We start from the raw sequence: 24,465 nt of genomic DNA on the forward strand, positions 1-24,465 counted from the left end.
ACCTTGCAGACTGACTCAGTACATTCTGGATGCAAACAATTAAAACACTGATACTTAAAGGAATATCTCTAATTCTCTTAAATTCAACTGGATTTAAGGAAACCCCTATAAATGCCCATCATTAAAGAGTGAAAAATGTAGACAGCTTATTCATCATGACACCCAGAAGCTTCACACAAAAGTGAAAACTCCCATTACTGATACTGAATTAGTTGAAATTTCAATTTCCCAGGCAGTTATTTTTAACAAATGCTGCAGATGATTAAAAACAAAGTCCCAATTTGTGCCTTGCAGGGAATCTGGAGAGATTTGGTGACCGTGGGACCAGGACTGCCTACGTAGACTGAATCGAGTCCTTTTATAGAACATAGAACAGTACAGCACAGTACAGGCCCTTCAGCCCACGATGTTGTGCCGAACCTTTAACCTACTCTAAGATCAAACTAACTACCTACCCTTCATTCTACTATCATCCATGTACCTATCCAAGAGTCGCTTAAATGCCCCTAATGTATCTGCTTCTACTACCACCGCTGGCAGCGCATTCCACACACCCACCACTCTCTGTGTAAAGAACCGACCTCTGACATCTCCCCGAAGCCTTCCTCCAATCACCTTAAAATTATGCCCCCTGGTGATAGCCCTTTCCACCCTGGGAAAAAGTCTCTGACTATCCACTCCATCAATGCCTCTCATCATCTTGTACCCCTCTATCAAGTCACCTCTCATCCTTCTTCGCTCCAATGAGAAAAGACCTAGCTCCCTCAATCTTTCTTTGTAGGACATGTCCTCCAGTCCAGGCAGCATCCTGGTAAATCTCCTCTGCACCCTCTCTAAAGCTTCCACATCCTTCCTATAATGAGGTGACCAGAACTGAACATAATATTCCAAGTGTGGTCGAACCAGGGCTTTATAGAGCTGCAGCATAACCTCGCGGCTCTTAAACTCAATCCCCCCTGTTAATGAAACCCAACACATCATACGCCTTCTTAACAACCCTATCAACTTGGGTGGCAACTTTGAGCGAACTATGGACATGGACCCCAAGATCCCTCTGTTCCTCCACACTACCAAGAATCCTGTCTTTAAGCCTGTATTCTGCATTCAAATTCGACCTTCCAAAATGAATCACTTCACACTTTTCCAGGTTGAACTCCATCTGCCACTTCTCAGCCCAGCTCTGCATCCTGTCAATGTCCCGTTGCAACCTACAACAGCCTTCCACACTATCTACAACTCCAGCAACCTTCGTGTCATCGGCATACTTGCTAACCCAGCCTTCCACTTCCTCATCCAAGTCATTTATAAAAATCACAAAGAGCAGAGGTCCCAGAGCAGATCCCTGCGGAACACCACTGGTCACCAAGCATCATGATGAATACTTTCCATCTACTACCACTCTCTGACTTCTATGGGCCAGCCAATTTTGTATCCAGACAGCCAACTTTCCCTGAATCCCATGCCTCCTTACTTTCTGAATGAGCCTACCATGGGGAACCTTATCAAACGCCTTGCTAAAATCCATATACACCACATCCTCTGCTCCTCCTTCATCAATGTGTTTTGTCACATCTTCAAAGAATTCAATAAAGGTTGTGAGGCATGACCTGCCCCTCACAAAGCCATGCTGACTGTCTCTAATCAAACCATGCTTTTCCAAATAATCATAAATCCTGTCTCTCAGAATCCTCTCCAATAATTTGCCCACTACCGACGTAAGACTGACTGGTCTATAATTCCCAGGGTTATCTCTATTCCCTTTCTTGAACAAGGGAACAACATTTGCCACCCTCCAATCATCCGGTACTACTCCAGTGGACAGTGAAGACGCAAAGATCATCGCCAAAGGCGTAGCAATCTCTTCCCTCGCTTCCCATAATATCCTTGGGTATATTCCGTCTGGCCCCGGGGACTTATCTATCCTCATGTCTTTCAAAATTTCCAGCACATCCTCCCTCTTAACCTCAACCTGTTTGAGCATATCAGCCTGTTCCACGCTGTCCTCACAAACGACCAGGTCCCTCTCACTAGTGAATACTGAAGCAAAGTATTCATTTAGGACCTCCCCTACCTCCTCCGACTCCAGGCACAAGTCCCCTCCACTATCCCTGATTGGCCCTACCCTCACTCCGGCCATCCTCTTGTTCCTCACATAAGTGTAGAACGCCTTGGGATTTTCCTTAATCCTACACGCCAAGACTTTTTCATGTCCCCTTCTAGCTCTCCTAATTCCATTCTTCAGTTCCTTCCTGGCTACCTTGTAACCCTCTGGAGCCCTGTCTGATGCTTGCTTCCTCAACCTTAAGTAAGCTTCCTTCTTCCTCTTGACTAGCTGTTCCACATCTCTTGTCATCCAAGGTTCCTTCACCCTACCATCCCTTCCCTGCCTCATTGGGACAAACCTATCCAGCAGTCGCAGCAAGTGCTCCCTAAACAACCTCCACATTTCAGTCGTGCATTTCCCTGAGAACATCTGTTCCCAATTTATGCTCCCCAGTTCCTGCCTAATAGCATTGTAATTCCCCCTCCCCCAATTAAATATTTTCCCATCCCGTCTGCTCCTGTCCCTCTCCATGACTATAGTAAAGGTCAGGGAGTTGTGATCACTATCACCGAAATGCTCTCCCACCGAGAGATCTGCCACCTGGCCTGGTTCGTTGCCAAGCACCAAGTCCAACATAGTCTCCCCTCTAGTCGGCCTATCTACATATTGAGTCAGGAAACCTTCCTGGACACACCTGACAAAAACTGCTCCATCCAAACTATTTGCACTAAGGAGGCTCCAATCAATATTAGGGAAGTTGAAGTCACCCATGACAACAACCCTGTTACTTCTGCACCTTTCCAAAATCTGCCTCCCAATCTGTTCCTCCATGTCTCTGTTGCTATTGGGGGGTCTATAGAAAACTCCCAACAAAGTGACTGCTCCTTTCCTGTTTCTGACTTCCACCCATAATGACTCAGTAGACAAACCCTCCTCGACGACCTCCCTTTCTGCAGCTGTGATACTATCCCTGATTAACAATGCCACTCCCCCACTTCTTTTACCTCCCTCCCAATTCCTTCTGAAACATCTAAACCCCGGAACATCCAACATCCATTCCTGCCCCTGTGATATCCACATCTCCGTAATGGCCACAACATCGTAGCTCCAAGTACTGATCCATGCTCTAAGTTCATCACCCTTATTCCTGACACTTCTTGCCGTAAAATAGACACACTTCAACCCATCATACTGGCTGCAACTTTGCCCTGTCAACTGTCTAACCTTCCTCACAGACTCTCTGCACTCGGTATCTGCCTGTTCAACAGCTACCCATCCACTGATCCATGGCTCCGGTTCCCATCCCCCTGCCAAACTAGTTTAAACATTCCCGAAGAGCGCTAGCAAACCTCCCGCCCAGGATATTGGTGCCCCTCCAGTTCAGATGCAACCCGTCCTTCTTGTACAGGTCCCACCTTCCCCAGAAGGTATCCCAATGATCCACATATCTGAATCCCTCCCTCCTACACCAGTTCTGTAGCCACGTGTTCAGCTGCACTCGCTCCCTGTTTCTAGCCTCACTAGCACGTGGCACCGGTAACAATCCTGAGATTTTGGTGAAAAACTGGCTGGAGCAGTTGTGAACTTGAAGGACAGGTTGGATTACACAGTATGAGCTAACTCATTCTAGGAAAAGAAGTATCTCTTCAGGGGAGGAGGCACCTGGACTGCCAGTGTCTGCTCACATGGACAGACACCTCTATGTGGAGTATGGCACCCACTACTGGCAGCTCACTGCTGAATGAATCTAAATTCATTCATTTCCCACACAGCCTTAAGACATCATTCCCAATTACTTCTGTAAACATGAATGAACATGGTAATTATGGAATATCTTTTATCATTGTGTCATTTGCTGTGACAAAACCAGTTTGAATCTATGCACAATATACACAGCACATTGCAGTGTGTTTCTAGGCACTTTATACATTCTGCATCAGCCGTGGCTTCTGAGTCAGAAGGTTGTGGATTCAAGTCCCACTCTAGAGACTTGAACACAAAATGCTGCGCTAACACTTCAGTGTGGTAGTGAGGGAGTGCAGCACTGTTGGAGGTGCCACAGAATCTTAAAGGAACAGAAGAAGGCCATGCGTTAAATTTCAGCTGTTGTGTGTCTGTCCATTTCATCTGTCCATGTCGTCTTGAAGTCTGTTACTATCCGCCTCACTGTCTACTACATTTTTGAGTTTTGTGTTTTAAGTTAAAGTGGTTTACACTTGGGAACCTAAAAAAAACAACTGGGGACGATTCTTCTATTGACAGTGCCGTGTTGCCTCAGTACTGCACTGGAAAGTCAGCCTAGGTTATCTGCTCAGGTCTCTGCACCAGGACTTGAATCCACAAACTTATGACTCAGAAACAAAAGTGTTACCTGCTGATGGTTTACTTTACTAATTCCGGGAATGAAGGGCTTATCTTACAAAGTGAGGTTGAACAAGTTGGGCCACATTGGAGTTTAGAATAATGAGAGGTGATCTTATTGAAACATATAAAATCCTGAGGAGACTTGATAGAGTGGATACTGGGAGGATGTTTCCTCTTATGGAGGAGACTCGAACCAGGGGACACAGTTTAAGAATAAGAGGTCTCCCTTTTAAGACGGAAATGAGGAGAATTTTTTTTTTCTCAAAGGGTCATTAGTCTGTGGAATTCTCTTCTCCAGAAAGCACTGGAGGCTGGGTCATTGAAATTTATTCAAGACCGAGTTAGATAGATTTTTGATAGACAAGGGAGTCAAGTGTTATGGGGGGCAGATGGGAAAGTGGAGTTGAGACCGCAACCAGATCAGCCATGATCTTATCGAATGGTGGAGCAGGCTTGGAGGGCCGAATGGCCTACTCCTAAGTTCTATATTCCTAGGACTCAATCTACTTCAAGTCTATGTTAAAAAAAAACATTCAGGAAAAGAGGAGTAAGGGACTCTGAATTTCTAAACACATAAGCTATGTGTGGTGAGTGTTTTTTGAGGAGATTGAAAAGCAACAGCCATATTGATAATTAAATGGTGGTGGAAAACAGCAGATGATATGCATTGATTGACACTTCACCCACATTAGACACTATACAGCTTGTGCACGTCTCCATGTTAAGTCTACAAACGAACAGTACAATTAGGTCAAGTTATATGCCCATATCGTAGGAACTGATATTTGAGACAAGACCTGCTGTGTCAATGATAGAGAGCTGCTATTCACTTCTCCAGCTCTTTAGATAAGTACAAGCACACAACTGAACTCACAGACACAGGAGATGTGTACCGCCTGTGCAAATAACACACTGGTTTCTACATACAAACATATGTACGAACATATGAATTAGGAGCAGGAGTAGGCCCCTCGGCCCCTCGAACCTGCTCCGCCATTCAATAATTTCATGGCTGAACTGATTACTCCACATTTCCATCTACCCCTGATAACCTTTCACCCCCTTGCTTATCAAGTATCTATCTACCCCTGCCTTAAAAATATTCAAAGACTCTGCTTCCACCACCTTTTGAGGAAGAGAATTCCAAAGACTCACAACCCTCTGAGAGAAAAAATCTCTCCTCATCTCTGTCTTAAATGGGCGACCCCTTATTTTAAAACAGTGACTCCTAGTTCTAGATTTTCCCACAAGGGGAAACATCCTTTCCACATCCACCCTGTCAAGACCCCTCAGGATATTATATGTTTCAATCAAGTCACCTCTTACTCTTCTAAATTCCAGCGGATACAAGCCTAGCCTGTCCAATCTTTCCTCGTAAGACAGCCTGCCCATTCCACCTATTAGTCTAGTAAACCTTCTCTGTACTGCTTCCAACGCATTTACGTCCTTCCTTAACTAAGGAGACTAGTACTGTACACAGTACTCCAGAAGTGGTCTCACCAATGCCCTGCATAGCTTAAGCATAACCTCCCTACTTTTGTATTCAATTCCCCTCGCGATAAATGATAACATTCTATCAGTTTTCCTAATTATTTTTCCTAAGTACCTGCATGCTAACCTTTTGCAATTCATGCACTAAGACACCCAGATCCCTCTGCATCTCAGAGCTCTGCAATCTCTCACCATTGAGATAATATGCTTCTTTTTTATTCTTCCTGCCAAAGTGGACAATTTCACATTTTCCCACATTATACTCAATTTGCCAGGTCTTTGCCCACTCACTTAATCTATCCATATCCCTTTGTAGCCCCCTTATGTCCTCTTCACAACTTACTTTCCTACCTATCTTTGTGTCATCAGCAAATTTAGCAACCATACTTTGGTGCCTTCGTCTAAGTCATTTACATAAATCGTATAAAGTTGAGGCCCCAGCACAGATCCCTGTGGCACACCACTTGTTATATCTTGCCAACCAGAAAACCACCCATTTTATGCCTACCCTCTGTTTCCTGTTAGCTAGCCAATCTTCTATCCATGCCATAATGTTACCCACTACACCATGAGCTTTTATTTTCTGCAATAACCTTTGATGGGGCATCTTATAAAATGCCTTCTGGAAATCTAAGTACAATACATCCACCAGTTCCCCTTTATCCACAGCACAAGTAACTCCCTCAAAGAACTCCAATAAATTGGTCAAACATGATTTCCCTTTCACAAAATCATGTTGACTCTGCCAGATTACCTTGAATTTTTCTAAATGCCCTGCTATAACATCTTTAATAATAGCTTCTAACATTTTCCCTGAGACAGATGTTAAGCTAACTGGCCTATAGTTTCCTGCTTTCTGTCTCCCTCACTTTTTTAATAAAGGAGTTACATTATTTTCCAATCTAATGGAACCTTCCCTGAACCTAGGGAATTTTGGAAAATTAAAACTAACGCATCAATTATTTCACTAGTCACTTCTTTAAAACCCTAGGATGAAATTCATCAGGACCTGGGGACTTGTCAGCCCGCAGCTCCAACAATTTGTTCAGTACCACTTCCCTGGTGATTGTAATTTTCTTGAGTTCCTCCCTCCCTTCCATTTCCTGACTTACAGCTAATACTGGGATGTTACTTGTATCCTGAATATTGAAGACCGATGCAAAATACCTGTTCAATTCATTTGCCATCTCCTTATTATCCATTATTAATTCCCCAGACTCACTTTCTAAAGGACCAGCACTTACTTTGTTAATGCTTTTCTTTTTTAAATATCTATAGAAACTCTTACTATCTGTCTTTATATTTATAGCTAGCTTTCTCTCGTACTCTAATTTTACCTTCCTTATCAATCTTGTAGTAATTCTTTGCTGTTTTTTATATTCTGTCCAATCTTCTGACCTGCCTCCCATCTTTGTGCAATTATATGCTTTTTCTTTAAGTTTGGTACTATCTTTAACTGTTTTCGTTAACCATGGATGGCGGGGACAATATGGGGAGAAGGCGGGGGAATGGCAATAGGTGAATTGCTCACTTGGCGAGCTGGTGCAGACACAATGGGCCGAATAGCCTCCTTCAGTGCTGGAACAATTCTGTGATTCTTCAGCACACTGCTATCGGCATTTGAAAATACAAGGGCATTAAAAAAAATTGCACATTTTTTTTCATTTTCTTTGAACATTTGTTTTTTAGTTACAAAAATATTGGAGATGGGACAAATGTTTATTTGACTGACAGTCGAGAATCATCCAATCAGGTAATGAAGAGTCTATTCACCTTCTAATTGGTGTGAGGAGGCGGGGTTTGTGAGGATGGCCATGCTGTGTGACCAATGGCTGCAGTGTGGGAGTGATGGGTGTGCTGTGTGACCAATGGCAGTAGTGTGAGGGTGAGTGGTTGAAGGCAGGAGGTCATCTGCTGAAACTTTCAGGAATTTATCCACCCAGAATCAGCAACCCTACTCGGGCCTACCCATTGGGATTGTCCTATACCAGTTCGCACTGTCCTGTCAATTTCTAGAGCATAGTCTCAGTTTTCACTGAAGAAGTAAAATGACAGTAGTAGAAGAAGTCAAAAGGGATATTGCAACAGTTATGAAAGAGAAAAGAGGATAACTAGGCAACTAGCCAGACTTAAGGAGGATAAACATCTGTGTCCAGATGGATTGTGTCATGGATACTCAAAGAAATTGGGGAGGAAATCGCAGAAGCACTAACATCCATATTTAAAACCAGTAGAAAAAAGAATAGTGCCTGATGACCAACATTCAGCAAAGGTTATTCCGGTCAACAAAAAGGAGGTGTTACCAAACCAGTGACCAATTAGCTTAATGTCAATGGTAGGAAAGATATTAGAACTTTTGCTAAAAGTGAGATAACAAAATATCTAGAGACAGAGAATATAATAAAAAAATAGCCAGCATGGATTTCTAACAGGAAAGTCATGGTTAACCAAACTTATTAAAACCTTTGAAGAAGTAACAGAAAGAGTAGGCCACACGATGCAGTGCATGGTGGTCCTTTGACAAGGTGCCACATAAAAGAATCATAATAGAAATCAATGTGTGTGGAACCAGGTGGCAGGTAGTCAAATGGATGAAAAAAAATGACTAAAAAACAGAGGGTAGGAGTTAAGGGAAATTTCTAAGACTGGCAGAAAGTGGAAGGTGTCTGCAGGAATCCATGCTGGGATCACTGTTGTCCCATTAAGATACTGAGCTAGGATCACTGTTGTTCCCTCAGGAATCCCTGCTGGGATCAGTGTCGGTCCCAGGGGATCTGTGCTGGACCACTGCTGCTCCCCAAATACACAAATGATTTAAACTCAGTAATTGGAAGACTGGTGTTGAAATTTTCAGATAATGCCAAATTGAGGAGTACAGCTAACAATTTGGAAAACTGCACCAAAATACAGGAAGACAAGCAGGGCTTGCAGAGTGGCCAGATAAATGGCAAATGGAATTCTTTAGTAAAGTGTGAGCTACTTTATTTGGCAGAAGGAAGAAAGGGACCACTCATTCGACAGTGGAGGTAAAGAATCCCGTGGCATTATTACAAAAAAGAGCGGGAGGGTCTTCCCCATGTCCGGGCCAAGATTTATCCCTCAACCAATGTCCAAAACACATTACCTGCTCATTTATTTCATTGTTGTTTATGGGATCTTGCTGTGTACAAATTGCCTCCAGTGTTTCCTACATTACAACAGTGACTATGTTTCAAAAAGGGCTTCATTTGCTTTAAATTTGGCACTGAGCTACATGAGCAGATATTAGGTCAGGTGACCAAAAGTTCGGCCAAAGAGGTAGGTTTTAAGGAGCATCTTTAAAGGAGGAGAGAGAAGTAGAGAGGTGCATCGATTTAGGAAGAGAATTTCAGAGTTTAGGACCCAGGCAGCTGAAGGCACAGACGCCAATGGTGGAGCAATTAAAATCAAGGATGTGCAAGAGGTAAGAATTGGAGGAGTGCAGAGATCACAGAGGGTGGTAAGGTTGGAGGAGGTTCAAGAGATAGGGAAAGGGTTGGTCATGAAAGGATATGAAAACAAGGATGAGAATTTTAAAATTGAGGCATTAGCGGATTGGGAGCCAATGTCGGTCAGTGAGCACAGGGGTGCTGGGTGAAGGGGACTTGCTGCGAGTTAGGATATAGATATCAGAGCTTTGAATGAGCTCATGTTAATGGCAGGGTGCAAGATGGAAGGGCGGCCAGGACAGCATTGAGATTGTTGGGTCAAAGGCGTGCATGAGGGTATCAGCCGCAGATGAGCTGAGGAAGGGCAGTGGGAGAAGATGTTAAGGTGGAAGTAGGCGGTCTTGGGTGATGGAGAGAATATGTGGTCGGATGCTCAGCTCAGGGTCAAATCGGACGCCGAGGTTGCGAACGGTCTAATTCTGCCTCAGCCAGTGGTCAGAGAGAGGGATGGAGTCAGTGGCTAGCGAAAGGGTTTGTGGTAATATTTAATTGGAGGCCATTCAGACTGTTAATCAACTTGGAAATCCTTCCACACTATTCTTTTTCTTTTGGGCCTCCTTATCTCGAGAGACAATGGATACGCGCCTGGAGGTGGTCAGTGGTTTGTGAAGCAGCGCCTGGAGTGGCTATAAAGGCCAATTCTGGAGTGACAGGCTCTTCCACAGGTGCTGCAGAGAAATTTGTTTGTTGGGGCTGTTGCACAGTTGGCTCTCCCCTTGCGCCTCTGTCTTTTTTCCTGCCAACTACTAAGTCTCTTCGACTCGCCACAATTTAGCCCTGTCTTTATGGCTGCCCGCCAGCTCTGGCGAATGCTGGCAACTGACTCCCACGACTTGTGATCAATGTCACACGATTTCATGTCACGTTTGCAGACGTCTTTATAACGGAGACATGGACGGCCGGTGGGTCTGATACCAGTGGCGAGCTCGCTGTACAATGTGTCTTTGGGGATCCTGCCATCTTCCATGCGGCTCACATGGCCAAGCCATCTCAAGCGCCGCTGACTCAGTAGTGTGTATAAGCTGGGGGTGTTGGCCGCTTCAAGGACTTCTGTGTTGGAGATATAGTCCTGCCACCTGATGCCAAGTATTCTCCGAAGGCAGCGAAGATGGAATGAATTGAGACGTCGCTCTTGGCTGGCATACGTTGTCCAGGCCTCGCTGCCGTAGAGCAAGGTACTGAGGACACAGGCCTGATACACTCGGACTTTTGTGTTCCGTGTCAGTGCGCCATTTTCCCACACTCTCTTGGCCAGTCTGGACATAGCAGTGGAAGCCTTACCCATGCGCTTGTTGATTTCTGCATCTAGAGACAGGTTACTGGTGATAGTTGAGCCTAGGTAGGTGAACTCTTGAACCACTTCCAGAGCGTGGTCGCCAATATTGATGGATGGAGCATTTCTGACATCCTGCCCCATGATGTTCGTTTTCTTGAGGCTGATGGTTAGGCCAAATTCATTGCAGGCAGACGCAAACCTGTCGATGAGACTCTGCAGGCATTCTTCAGTGTGAGATGTTAAAGCAGCATCGTCAGCAAAGAGGAGTTCTCTGATGAGGACTTTCCGTACTTTGGACTTCGCTCTTAAACGGGCAAGGTTGAACAACCTGCCCCCTGATCTTGTGTGGAGGAAAATTCCTTCTTCAGAGGATTTGAACGCATGTGAAAGCAGCAGGGAGAAGAAAATCCCAAAAAGTGTGGGTGCGAGAACACAGCCCTGTTTCACACCACTCAGGATAGGAAAGGGCTCTGATGAGGAGCCACCATGTTGAATTGTGCCTTTCATATTGTCATGGAATGAGGTGATGATACTTAGTAGCTTTGGTGGACATCCGATCTTTTCTAGTAGTCTGAAGAGACCACGTCTGCTGACGAGGTCAAAGGCTTTGGTGAGATCAATGAAAGCAATGTAGAGGGGCATCTGTTGTTCACGGCATTTCTCCTGTATCTGACGAAGGGAGAACAGCATGTCAATAGTCGATCTCTCTGCACGAAAGCCACACTGTGCCTCAGGGTAGACGCGCTCGGCCAGCTTCTGGAGCCTGTTCAGAGCGACTCGAGCAAAGACTTTCCCCACTATGCTGAGCAGGGAGATTCCACGGTAGTTGTTGCAGTCACCGCGGTCACCTTTGTTTTTATAGAGGGTGATGATGTTGGCATCGCGCATGTCCTGGGGTACTGCTCCCTCGTCCCAGCACAGGCATAGCAGTTCATGTAGTGCTGAGAGTATAGCAGGCTTGGCACTCTTGATTATTTCAGGGGTAATGCTGTCCTTCCCAGGGGCTTTTCCGCTGGCTAGGGAATCAATGGCATCACTGAGTTCCGATTTGGTTGGCTGTATGTCCAGCTCATCCATGACTGGTAGAGGCTGGGCTGCATTGAGGGCAGTCTCAGTGACAGCATTCTCCCTGGAGTACAGTTCTAGGTAGTGCTCAACCCAGCGGTCCATCTGTTTGCGTTGGTCAGTGATTATGTCCCCCGATTTAGATTTGAGGGGGGTGATCTTCTTGATGGTTGGCCCAAGAGCTCTCTTCATGCCATCATACATTCCTCTGATGTTTCCAGTGTCTGAGGCCAGCTGAATATGACTGCATAGGTGTTGCCAGTAGTCGTTTGCGCAACGCCTAGCTGTTCTTTGTGCAGTACTTCTGGCTGCTTTAAGTGCTGCGGATGTTAAATCGCTGGGGGCTTTCTTGTAGTTCAAAAGTGCAATGCGCTTAGCGGCTATGACAGGTTCCAGCACTTCATTATGAGATTGAAACCAGTCTGCATTTCTCTTCGCACTTTTGCCGTAGGTGGTCAAAGCTGACTCATAGATGGCGTCTCTGATGTGGGCCCACTTGGTCTCAGCATCCCCTGTGGGAGTGTTTTGAAGGGCTGTTACAAGTGAATTTAGAAATTTTTGTAACAGCTGTGGGTGAGAAATTCTGCTCGTGTTGATGCGCGGGTGGCCCTTCTGCTTGGAATGATGCAACTTCTTTGGTCTGAGTCTAACCTTGCTGCACACCAGGGAGTGGTCGGTGTCGCAGTCCGCACTGTGGAAGCTGCGTGTGATTTGAACACTGTTTAAGGCGGCTCGCCTTGTGACAATGAGGTCTAGCTGGTGCCAACGACGTGATCTTGGGTGCCTCCATGAAACCTGGTGACAGGGTTTAGTGTGAAAGAACGAGTTGGTGATGCAGAGGTTATGATAGGTACACAACTCAAGCAGTCTCTGCCCGTTCTCATTCATCCTTCCAACGCCATAGCGCCCAAGGCAGGAGGGCCATGAGTCATGGTCGGCCCCAACCCTGGCATTAAAGTCCCCCAGCAGGAATAGGTGTTCGGTGTTGGGGATGCTGCTAATGATGTTATGGAGTTGTTCATAGAACTGGTCTTTAGCTTCAGGTGCGGAGCAGAGTGTTGGAGCATAGATGCTGAGTAGGTGTACTGGACCAGAGGTGGTGAGCAGTCGGATGGACAGTATGCGTTCCGAGCCATTTGAGGGAGGCTCTATCATGCTGAGCAAGGAGTTTCTGATGGCGAAGCCCACTCCATGCTGTCTTGGTTCTTCAGGATCCCTGCCCTGCCAGAAGAAGGTGTAGTCTTGCTCTGCTAGAGAGCCACTCGCGGGGAGGCGAGTCTCCTGAAGTGCTGCAATGTCCACATTGAATCTACTGAGCTCGTTGTTAATGATGGCGGTCTTCCGAGAATCGTTGATTTGTGTAAGGTCTTCCGACAGGCCAGGACACATAGTTCTGACGTTCCAGCTTGCAAAGCGAAGGGCTGGTACCTTCTTTCCTTTTTTCATGTTGTTTGGTGCGGTGTATCAGTCCACCTTTCGGGCAATGACCCTGAGCTCCAAGCACCCATTGAAGCAGGCAGACTGTGGCGGGACAGAACCTTATTGACCGGGGGCTGCCCGGTTTGAGGCGGGCGGTAGCTGTCCAGTGAGGTGCAATGACCTCTCCCACCGACAAAGGCAACCCGTGGCGCCCAGTTTCTACGCCAATTTATCTGGACTTATAACCCGTAACTGCTGCCTTCCGTGTTGTTTTAGTCGCTGTGAGGCAACTATGGAGTGACCTCTCCATGGCGCATGCCTGGGCAAATTTATGGAGGTTGAGAGTTGCCCAGTCGTCAAAACCCCCCTCTCGGCCTTTCTGGTGGGGTCCAAAGGAGTGCAGGACACGACGTTTGGCACCAGTATGGCTGCAGGAACTGCCGGAAACATGCCAAAGGTGACACATGACCGCCTACGGGGTTCCGCTCCGGATTTTCTGTTAGGGTTTACTCCCTTAGCCTTGGTCTCTCCCGAGACGCCCACAAGGCAGTGGGGTTGTTGGGGCCCCTACACAGGTGTAGGATGGTGCCGGTGGGAGGAGGGGATGCAAGGGGGAGGGGTAGAGGGAGGGGGTGGGGTGGGGGTGCAGGGGAAGGGGGTGCGGGGTGAAGATGGTGCGAGGGGGGAGCGGGCTGGGACGGGGTTGTGAGGGGGTGAGCTGAGAGGGTGGAGCAGGGAAGGGGACAGGGGTGGGGGGGGTGGAAGGGGGGTAAAGGGGGGGGAGGGGCGGTGGAATCTGGTGCAGGTAATAAGCCATTTCCTCAGTGCCCACCATCGACGTCCGGAAAGCTCATCCACGTCCTTCGGGAGGTGAAGCATCATTTGGCAGACTTAGAGGTGATTACATTTGCTAAGGGTTTTTTTTTCTGCAGTGGTTTAAATAAAGGCATGCAGCATTGCCGACAGTGCGCTGCAGATGCTCTCCGAGCCATCTCCCGCGGGCGCTTTGAAGTTGCGGCCGGGGGGGCCGTTCGTGGATGTTTTGGGTGTTCGGGGCACCTTTTCACAGGACTTCTCTCGGGTCCCGCAGCTCCTTCTTCACCTCAATGGACTTACCGCATGCCGTGGCTGCAGACACTCTGGACTGTGAAGACAGCAGGATCGGAGATTAAAGTATCGGCAGCTGTTCTCGTCAATTTCATCCGGATCAATTTCATTGAGAAAACAAAGAGCAGGTGTGGCTGGGGGAGGGCAGTGGGCCCAGGTAACATACACTAAACTAACTGTTAACTTTTAGATAGGGCTAAAATGAACTGATTTAAAGAGCCAGGGGAATTTAAACAGTTTAAGAGGGCAGATTGGGGGAGAAAACGTTAGGGATGGGAGCAGATGGCCATGGATAGAGTTGAACAGCAAGGGAGCTTCCAGCCCAGGAGCCATCTTGAACTTAACACTATACTCCAAGGGAAAAGTGTCAAGCTACAAAATCAACTATTGTCTCTCCATTTCGTTCATTTTTTTCAATGTTCCTGCTGACTTCCATCTTGTTTCTCAATAAAAACTGGGCAAAGACATTTTAAAAATATTGGTTTAAAGTTGACCAGTGCTGGGTAATGGAAAGGTAAACCCAAATTGGTGCTTTTTGTAAAAATATATATCTTTACCTAACTCTTTTTAAAAAATCTAAACAGCCAGAAAAATCACTGCACTGAACGGTACGAGAGAAATGAATCATTTTCCATGCAGGAGAAACTGGTTTAAGCAGCCATTTACCAGTCGCTTTCCCATTTTCACCTGCTCTTGTTAAGTGGCGCAGATGAAAGCATCTATCACGCTTTAAATAACACACCTGCTGTTCAGCGTGCGTCTATGCAAGTCAAGCCAGGCTGGACAATGCTGGCTCTTAGAAATCACTTCCTGAACTCACTAGTGGCTCTTTGTTATGGAGTCATAGAATTATACAGCACAGAAGGAGGCCATTCAGCCATCGGGCCTGTGCCAGATCTTTGAAAGAGCCATCCAATTAGTCGCACGCCCCTGCTCTTTCACAAAAGTCTTGCAAATTTTTCCCATTCAAATATTTATTTAATTTCCTTTTGAAAGTTATTACTGAATCTGCTTGCACCGCCCTCTCAGACAGTGCATTCCTGATGCTCGCAGCGCAAAATTATTTTTACTTCATGCCACTTCTGCTTCTTTTGCCAAAGACCTTAAATTTGTGTCCTCTGATTACTGACACTTTTTTAAAAATCCATTCAGGGATGTGGGCGACACTGGCCAGGCCAGCATTTATTGCCCATCCCTAATTGCCCTTGAGAAGGTGGTGGTGAGCTGCCTTCTTGAACCGCTGCAGTCCATGTGGGGTAGGTACACCCACAGTGTTGTTAGGAAGGGAGTTCCAGGATTTTGACCCAGTGACAGTGAAGGAAGGGCGATATAGTTCCAAGTCAGGATGGTGTGTGACTTGGAGGGGAACTAGCAGGTGGTGGTGTTCCCATGCATTTGCTGCCCTTGTCCTTCTAGTTGGTTGAGGTCGCGGGTTTGGAAGGTGCTGTCTAAGGAGCCTTGGTGCATTGCTGCAGTGCATCTTGTAGATGGTACACACTGCTGCCACTGTGCGTCGGTGGTGGAGGGAGTGAATGTTTGTAGATGGGGTGCCAATCAAGCGGGCTGTTTTGTCCTGGATGATGTCGAGCTTCTTGAGTGTTGTTGGAGCTGACCCATCCAGGCAAGTGGAGAGTATTCCATCACACTCCTGACTTGTGCCTTGTAGATGGTGGACAGACTTTGGGGAGTCAGGAGGTGAGTTACTCGCCTCAGGATTCCTAGCCTCTGACCTGCTCTTGTAGCTGGCTACTCCAGTTCAGTTTCTGGTCAATGGTAGCCCCTAAGATGTTGATAGTGGGGGATTCAGCGATAGTAATGCCATTGAATGTCAAGGGGAGATGGTTAGACTCTCTCTTGTTGGAGATGGTCATTGCCTGGCACTTGTGTGCCGTAAATGTTACTTGCCACTTATCAGCCCAAATGTCTTGCTACATTTCCACACAGACTGCTTCAGTATCTGAGGAGTCACGAATGGTGCTGAACATTGTGCAATCAACAGCGAACATCCCCACTTCTGACCTTATGATTGAAGGTAGGTCATTGATGAAGCAGGTGAAGATGGTTGGACCTAGGGCACTACCCTGAGGCACTCTCTGAACTCCACAACCATCTTTCTTTGCGCTAGGTATGACTCCAACCAGCGGAGGGTTTCCCCCCTGATTCCCATTGACCTCATTTTTACCAGGCTCCTTGATGCCATACTCGGTCAAATGCTGCCTTGATGTCAAGGGCAGTCACTCTCACCTCACCTCTTGAGTTCAGCTCTTTTGTCCATGTTTGAACCAAGGCTGTAATGAGGGCAGGAGCTGAGTGGCCCTGGCGGAACCCAAACTGAGCGTCACTGAGCAGATTATTGCTAAGTAAGTGCCGCTTGATGGCACTGTTGATGACACCTTCCATCACTTTACTGATGATTGAGAGTAGGCTGATGGGCGGTAATTGGCCGGGTTGGACTTGTCCTGCTTTTTGTGTACAGGACATACCTGGGCAATTTTCCACATTGCAGGGTAGATGCCAGTGTTGTAGCTATACTGGAACAGCTTGGCTAGGGGCGCGGCAAGTTCTGGAGCACAGGTCTTCAGTACTTCAAAACCATAGCTTTTGCAGTATCCAGTGCCTTCAGTCGTTTCTTGATATCATGCGGAGTGAATCGAATTGGCTGAAGTCTGGCATCTGTGATGTTGGGGACTTCAGGAAGAGGCCGAGATGGATCATCAACTCGGCACTTCTGGCTGAAGATTGTTGCAAATGCTTCAGCCTTATCTTTCGCACTGATGTGCTGGGCTCCCCCATCATTGAGGATGGGGATATTTGTGGAGCCACCTCCTCCAGCTAGTTGTCCAATTGTCCACCACCATTCACGGCTGGATGTGGCAGGACTGCAGAGCTTAGATCTGATCCGTTGGTTATGGGATCGCTTAGCGCTGTCTATCGCATGCTGCTTACGCAGTTTGGCACGCAGATACTCCTGTGTTGTAGCTTCACCAGGTTGACGCCTCATTTTGAGGTATGCCTGGTGCTGCTCCTGGCATGCCCTCCTGCACTCTTCATTGAACCACGGTTGGTCTCCTGGCTTGATGGTAATGGTAGAGTGGGGGATATGCCGGGCCATGAGGTTACAGATTGTGGTTGAGTACAATTCTGCTGCTGCTGATGGCCCACAGCGCCTCATGGATGCCCAGTTTTGCAATCCTAGACCTGTTTGAAATCTATCCCATTTAGCACGGTGGTAGTGCCACACAACACGATTGTCAGTATCCTCAATGTGAAGGCGGGAATTCGTCTCCACAATGACTGTACGGTGGTCACTCCTACCAATACAGTCATGGACAGAAGCATCTGCGGCAGGCAAATTGGTGAGGACGAAGTCAAGTATGTTTTTCCTTCGTGTTGGTTCCCTCACCACCTGCCACAGACCCAGTCTAGCAGCTATGTCCTTTAGGACTCGGCCAGCTTGGTCAGTAGTGGCGCTACCGAGCCACTCTTGGTGAAGGACATTGAAGTCCCCCACCAGAGTACATTTTGTGCCCTTGCCACCCTCAGTGCTTCCTCCAAGTGGTGTTCAACATGGTGGAGTACTGAGTCATCAGCTGAGGGAGGGCGGTAGGTGGTAATCAGTAGGAGGTTACCTTGCCCATGTTTGACCTGATGCCATGAGATTTCATGGAGTCCGGAGTTGATGTTGAGGACTCCCAGGGAAACTCCCTCCCTACTGTATACCACTGGTGGGTCTGTCCTGCCGGTGGGACAGGACATACCCAGGGATGGTGATGGCAGTGTCTGGGACATTGTCTGTAAGGTATGATTCCGTGAGTATGACTATGTCAGGCTGTTGCTTGACTAGTCTGTGGGACAGCTCTCCCAACTTTGGCACAAGCCCCCAGATGTTAGTAAGAAGGACTTTGCAGGGTCGACAGGGCTGGGTTTGCCGTTATCGTTTCCGGTATCTCGGTCGATGCCAGGTGGTCCGTCCAGTTTCATTCCTTTTTATTGACTTCGTAGCAGTTAGGTACAACTGAGTGGCTTGCTGGGCCATTTCAGAGGGCATGTGAGAGTTAACCACATTGCTGTGGGTCTGGAGTCACATGTAGGTCAGACCAGGTAAGGACAACAGATTTCCTTCCCTAAAGAACATTAGTGAACCAGATGGGTTTTTACAACAATCGACAATGGTTTCACGGCCATCATTAGACTAGCTTTTAATTCCAGATTTATTAATTGAATTCAAATTTCACCTTCTGCTGTGGTGGGATTCGAACCCATGTCGCCAGAGAAATACCCTGGGTCTCTGGGTTACTAGTCCAGTGATAATACCACTACGCCACTGCCTACCCTGCCACTGGAAGCAGTTTCTCCTTATTTAGCCTAGCAACACACTTCATGATTTCGATCTCCTCTACCAAATCTTCTCTATTCGAAGGAGAACATCTCCAGTTTCTCTAGTCCATCCCTCATTGATCCCTGGTACCATTCTGGCAAATCTCCACTGCACCCTCTCCTTCCTAAAGTGTGGGGTCCAGAATTGGGCCACCACTCCAGCTGGGGCCTAACCAGTGTTTTATGAAGGTTTAGTTTGTATACGCTATGCCTCTGTTTATAAAGCCAAGGATTGAACAAGCATTTTCAACAGCCTTCTCAATCTGCCCTCAGAAATCAAAGATTTCTGTACCTGCATCCCCATGTTTGTCTGTTCCTGCACCTAATTTAAAATTGTACCATTTAGTTTCGATTGCTTCTCATTCTTCCTCCCAAAACATTCACAATTCTTGACGTTAAATTTCATCCATCATGTATCTTCCCATTTCACCTGTCTGTGGCTATCCTCCTGCAGCCTGTTACAATCCGCCCCTCGATGTATTACGTTTCTGAGTTTCGTGTCACCTATTAAAGCTTGTGAAGCTGAGAAAAAGCAAGTGGGATGATTCTCCTCATTGACAGCTGTACAAGGATCCCAGTACCACTGGAATTGGTGAGTGCATCAGAAAAACATTGTTTAAAACTTGTAACAATATCTTCATTGGTGGTCAGGTCAATTGTCCATCAGTCGATGGGACTAATCCAGCTTTGGCCCCAATTATTAAGGATAGTGAAACCCAGCTGAGGTTAGGCAGCCCCACCAGAACAGAAGTTTGAGGACCTGAGACCTTCATTAGTGATCTACTCACTGTTCTCTGTTGTCATTCTTTGCATTAAAACCAAGATAAATCAATAAGCTGCCAACAGGCATTGTGATGGATTATCACCATGAACAAGTTCAATTACCTTCCAATGCTCTTTAAGTTGACAATAATCTCCCTTTAAAAATTAATCTCCACTCACACAAATATTTGGCTCGAGTGTACGACCTACAACAATATATAATGTGTCGCAGCCGTTTATAATGTCTCCGCTATTATGGCTCTTTCATTATCAAAACACAGCTGCACACCTCAATCGGGCTGCTGAGGTGTGCAAATATTTGCCTGATGGCTAGAACCTGTTCTCTGTACAATGGTGCTGCTTCCTTAACTAATTATTCCCCAGTCAATAGCCCGCTTGTCAGTTTCAGGTCAGTTTCTGGCATTTCAGAAAAATCAGCCGCCTGGGGATTGTGCTCTCCCGCCTGTTCCCTGGATGCTCAGGGCACCAGTGCAAGCATTGGTAAATAGACTGAAAGGGCTATAGGAACACAGGAGTGTGCAGCGCCAGGAATGATTATTGCAGGCCACCTGGCCTGATATACAAAAAAAAACGCACAGTATTCCACCTTATATTTGTTTATCTAATGAGACCTGAAACCACAAGTCATAGAACCATAGAATGAATAAAGCATGCAAGAAGGCCATTCGGCCGGTCGTGTCCATGCTGACTCTCCACAAGAGCAACTCAGCTAGTCCCACTCCCCCACCTTTTCCCCATAGTCCTGCAATTTTTTTCTTTTTGGGTAGTTATCCAATTTCCGTTTGAAAGCCACGATTGAATCTGCCTCAGTGCATTCCAGATCCTAACCACTCACCGTGTAATAAAGGTTTTTCCTCATGCCGCATTTAGCTCTTTCACCAATCACCTTAAATCAGTGCCCTCTGGTTCTGGATCCTTCTGCCAATGGGAACAGTTTCTCTCTATCTACTCTGTCCGGGCCCCTCATGATTTTGAACACCTCTATCAAATCTCCTTTCTACCTTCAATTCTCTGAGAACAGCCCCAGCTTCTCCAATCTATCCTCGTAACTTGAAGAAATGCAAGTATCAAAAGTTGCTCTTATGACATAAAGTTAGCTCTGTGACCATCACACCACACTTTCATTGCACTCTTCAGAGTGTTTCATTTCAAGAAAGCAGCTTCACCATCTTTTTCAATTTATAGTTTTGAGGAACAGTGGAATTGCTGGCTAAAAAAAGACCAAGATCCATCTGGTTCACCTTCTACCATGGAGGTAGTTACACTCTACACTGATAATAGAATTGTTGAGTAATCGCAGCAATCAATCTCTATTAGTGTACAACAGATCCAGACATGAGGTGAACAACACTCCCCAACCCCCGCACAACCCAGACCACCCAAGTAGTGGAAGATTTTGGGAACCATAGGTCCAAAGTCACCTTATTCGCCTGGGACTGGCATCACATATAGCCCAGATTGGGTAATGATGGCATATTTCCTTCCCGAAAGGACATTAGTGAACCAGTTGAGTTTTTGTGACAATCTATCAGCTTTGTAGTCAGTTTTTCTGACATCAGCAATTTATTTCTAGACTTCCTTCTAAACTGTAGTCAAGTTCTCAAACTGCCCTGGTGGGATTTACACTAACGTACTCTGGATTATTAGTCCAATCCTCAGGATTACGAGTGCAGTAAGAAAATACAGGAGCATAGGAATTGTTAGACGACAAAAGACAAAGATGTATCTAACTCACTTCCTACCATCCTGTTAGTCCTGTGACGTGATGATAGTTGAAGCAACTCTACCAATTGCTCTTGGACAGACCCAGACACGAGGTGAGGAGAAACCCCGCAGAGTGATGAGCTTTGGCCCAAAGAGCCAAAGTCACCATTCTCCTTCCAAGCACAGGACTGAAGAAATCGGACAGCCTCAATGAAAAAAAAGACCATTGTCTTACCTCCTCACCAACGGCTATTTCTGTGAAGGTGCTCTGCTCTTCCTCGTCACAGAATTCTAACTCCGGCTCGATGACCGCTATTGGAACACTTGCGGTCAGTTTGGAGTCATTGACTGTGGACTCATTCTTGCTGTCCATTGCCGTCCCATTATTCCCAATGCCACTTGCTGTGCCGTTCCCATCCTTGCGCTCCGACTCTTTCATCTTCTCGGTGCCAGTGTGATTGAAGACATAGGTCGGGAGCTCCACCATGGATTTCCCCTCCATTGACGGCTCAGCTCCCTTGCAGATGCTCTGAAATAATTCCCCAATGGCCCTCTTCACGAACCTGATGCCGCGATAGATCCTGGCAAAGGCCATCTGGAGATTGTTCATCTCCCCGTCCTCGTCTGGTGAGCTGAGGTTATCCGCGCTGAAGGAGCTCAGGAGTAAGGCTAGGAAGAGGTTGAGTACCTGGAAAAATAAGCAAACATTATTGGCGTTTGCTACTATTCTCAAACATTGCCAGTATTTTGCTGCTGGAAAATTTCTGGGGACATTACATGGAATTGACCACACACATAGCAGCAATTCGGCTTCACAAGTCTGTGCCGGTGTTTATGCTCCACACAAGCCTCCTCCCACCCCTACTTCATCTCACTCTATCTGCATATCCTTCTATTCTCCTTCATCTGCTTATCTAGCTTCCCTTGAAATGCATTGACACTATTCGCCTCAACAAATATAACCATCTCTCCTTGACATTCAATGGCATTACCATCGCTGAATCCCCCACTATCAGCATCTTAGGGGCTACCATTGATCAGAAACTGAACTGGAGTAGCCATATAAATACCGTGGATACAAGAGAGGTCAGAGGCTAGGAATCCTGCAGCGAGTAACTCATCTCCTGACTCCCCAAAGCCTGTCTACAAGGCACACATCAGGAGTGTGATGGAATACTCTCCACTTGCCTGGATGGGTGCAGCTCCAACACTCAAGAAGCTCGACATCATCCAGGACAAAGTAGCCCGCTTGATTGGCACCCCATCCACAAACATTCACTCCCTCCACCACCGACGCACAGTGGCAGCAGTGTGTACCATCTACAAGATGCACTGCAGCAACTCACCAAGGCTCCTTTGACAGCACCTTCCAAACCCGCGACCTCTACCAACTAGAAGGACAAGAGCAGCAAATACATGGGAACACCACCACCCAGTTCCCCTCCAGGTCACACAACATCCTGACTTGGAACTATATCACCATTCCTTCACTGTCGTTGGGTCAAAATCCTGGAACTCCCTTCCTAACAGCACAGTTGGTGTACCTACCCCACATGGACTGCAGCGGTTCAAGAAGGCAGCTCACCACCACCTTCTCAAGGGCAATTCGGGATGGGCAATAAATGCTGGCCTAGTCAGCGACGCCCACATCCCATGAATGAATAAAAAATAACTCAATGTGGTAGCGGGTTCAACAGTCTCACCACCCTCTAGGTAACGAAGTTTCTTCTGAATTCCCTACTGTATATATTAGTGACTTGGACATGACATTGAGATAATATCCACCTCTAGCATCTTTCAGTTCCAATGAAAAGTCATTGACCTGAAACACTGAGCTGAGTTTCAATGGTTGCCGGGCAGCAGGACTGGAGGCAGGGGGTGGGGGATGGGGGTTGTTGGGCTGGGAAAATAGTGGGGTGCCGTGTTAAGATGGCTCCCCATCACTGGTCTATTGCTGGGGAAGTTTCCCAGCATTGGGCAGGAGGTGGGTTGGATGCCTGCACCATGGAGGCGGGCAGCCGATTTGCACAATTAAGGCCCCCAATTAGGGGTCATATTATGAGGGTGCCAGCATTTTGCCGATGGCAGGGCAGCTCCATCCCACTGTGAGGGGAGGCCCCCAGCTTCAAGGAGGCATTGCGGAGGGAACAGCAGCCTGGGAGCCATCGAACTAAAGGCTCCATGACCCCGCATCCCCAATGGGCCATCTGGAGGGGTTTCCCCTCCGTCCCGCAGGGCCTACTGCCCTCAGCTCCCTAAATTTAAATTTTTACATAGCTGTCCAAGGGCGCCTTCATTTTGAGGCTCCTCCGAGGTCTCCTGCCTGCCTCAGCAATGCCCAACTCTCCCAGTGGGATCAGAGCTGCTTGCCCTCTGAATGGTCTGGCAGCTGCAGGAGGCTTTGCCCACTACCTTTAATCAGGTATCTGGCCTGCAGACGGTCAAATCGCCAAGCCAGTCCCGCTGCCGGCAGGTGCGGGTTCGAGACCCACCTTTCAGCCCAACGTCAGGGTCCTGAAGCCAACGGTAAAATTCAACCCGTTAAATCTTTTTCTCTTCCCACAGAAGCTTCCTGATCTGCTGAGAAATTTCCAGCATTTTCAGTTTTATTTCTATTTTCCAATATCTGCGGTATTTTGCTTTTGAAATAACATACACTCACTGCCTCACAGCTTTTTACTCCTGCATATGCCTTTTATCAAATGATTTAAAATCACACTTACACTTGTTATCATCTTTAAAATGACGTTTCTCCCTTCCCCAGATTTTGCAATGACACTGCTCTGACTACTACACATAGTGACATCCAGGATCAGGCTTGAAGATTTCTTACCATCGTTATTTCCAGTAAAATATCAAATATGTTAAGGCGTTAGCTGAGGCTCAGTTGGTAGCACTCTCGGAGTTAGAAGGTTGTGGGTTTATGGTCCCACTTCAGAGGCTTGAACACAAAATCTAAGCTGACACTCCCAGCGCGGTACCAAGGGAGCGATGCACTGTCGAGATGCTGCCTTTTGCATGAGATATTAAACCAAGGCCCAGTGTACCCTCTCAAGTAGATGTAAAAGATCCCATTGCGCTATTTCGAAGAAGAGCAGGGGAGCTCCCCCCCTCCCCCAGTGTCCTGGCCAATATCTACCCCTCAACCAACAACACTAAAAGAACAGATTATCTGGTCATTATCACGTTGCTGTTTGTGGGAGTTTGCTGTGTGCAAATTGCCACTGCATTTCCTACATTACAACAGCAGCCATACTTCAAAAGTATTTCATTGGCTGGTAGGTGCTTTGGAATGTCCTGAGGTTGTGAAAGGTGCTATATAAATGCAAGTTCTTTCTTGCTATAATTCGGTGTTGATAGGATTACAG

General features: G+C 46.8%; 1 protein-coding gene across 1 annotated transcript in view; it reads right to left on the reverse strand.

Annotated features, from left to right (window-relative positions):
* scn5lab (sodium channel, voltage gated, type V-like, alpha b) overlaps window positions 1–24,465 on the reverse strand; it is a 371,240-nt gene that overhangs the window by 130,737 nt on the left and 216,038 nt on the right. Inside the window, exon 16 of the mRNA XM_068015187.1 lies at window positions 21,333–21,785. Coding sequence (XP_067871288.1) covers window positions 21,333–21,785 — 453 coding nt within the window. The remainder of the gene's footprint in view (window positions 1–21,332; window positions 21,786–24,465) is intronic.

This window comes from Heterodontus francisci, chromosome 2, assembly GCF_036365525.1.
Source record: "Heterodontus francisci isolate sHetFra1 chromosome 2, sHetFra1.hap1, whole genome shotgun sequence".
NCBI classification, from domain to species: Eukaryota; Metazoa; Chordata; class Chondrichthyes; order Heterodontiformes; family Heterodontidae; genus Heterodontus; species Heterodontus francisci.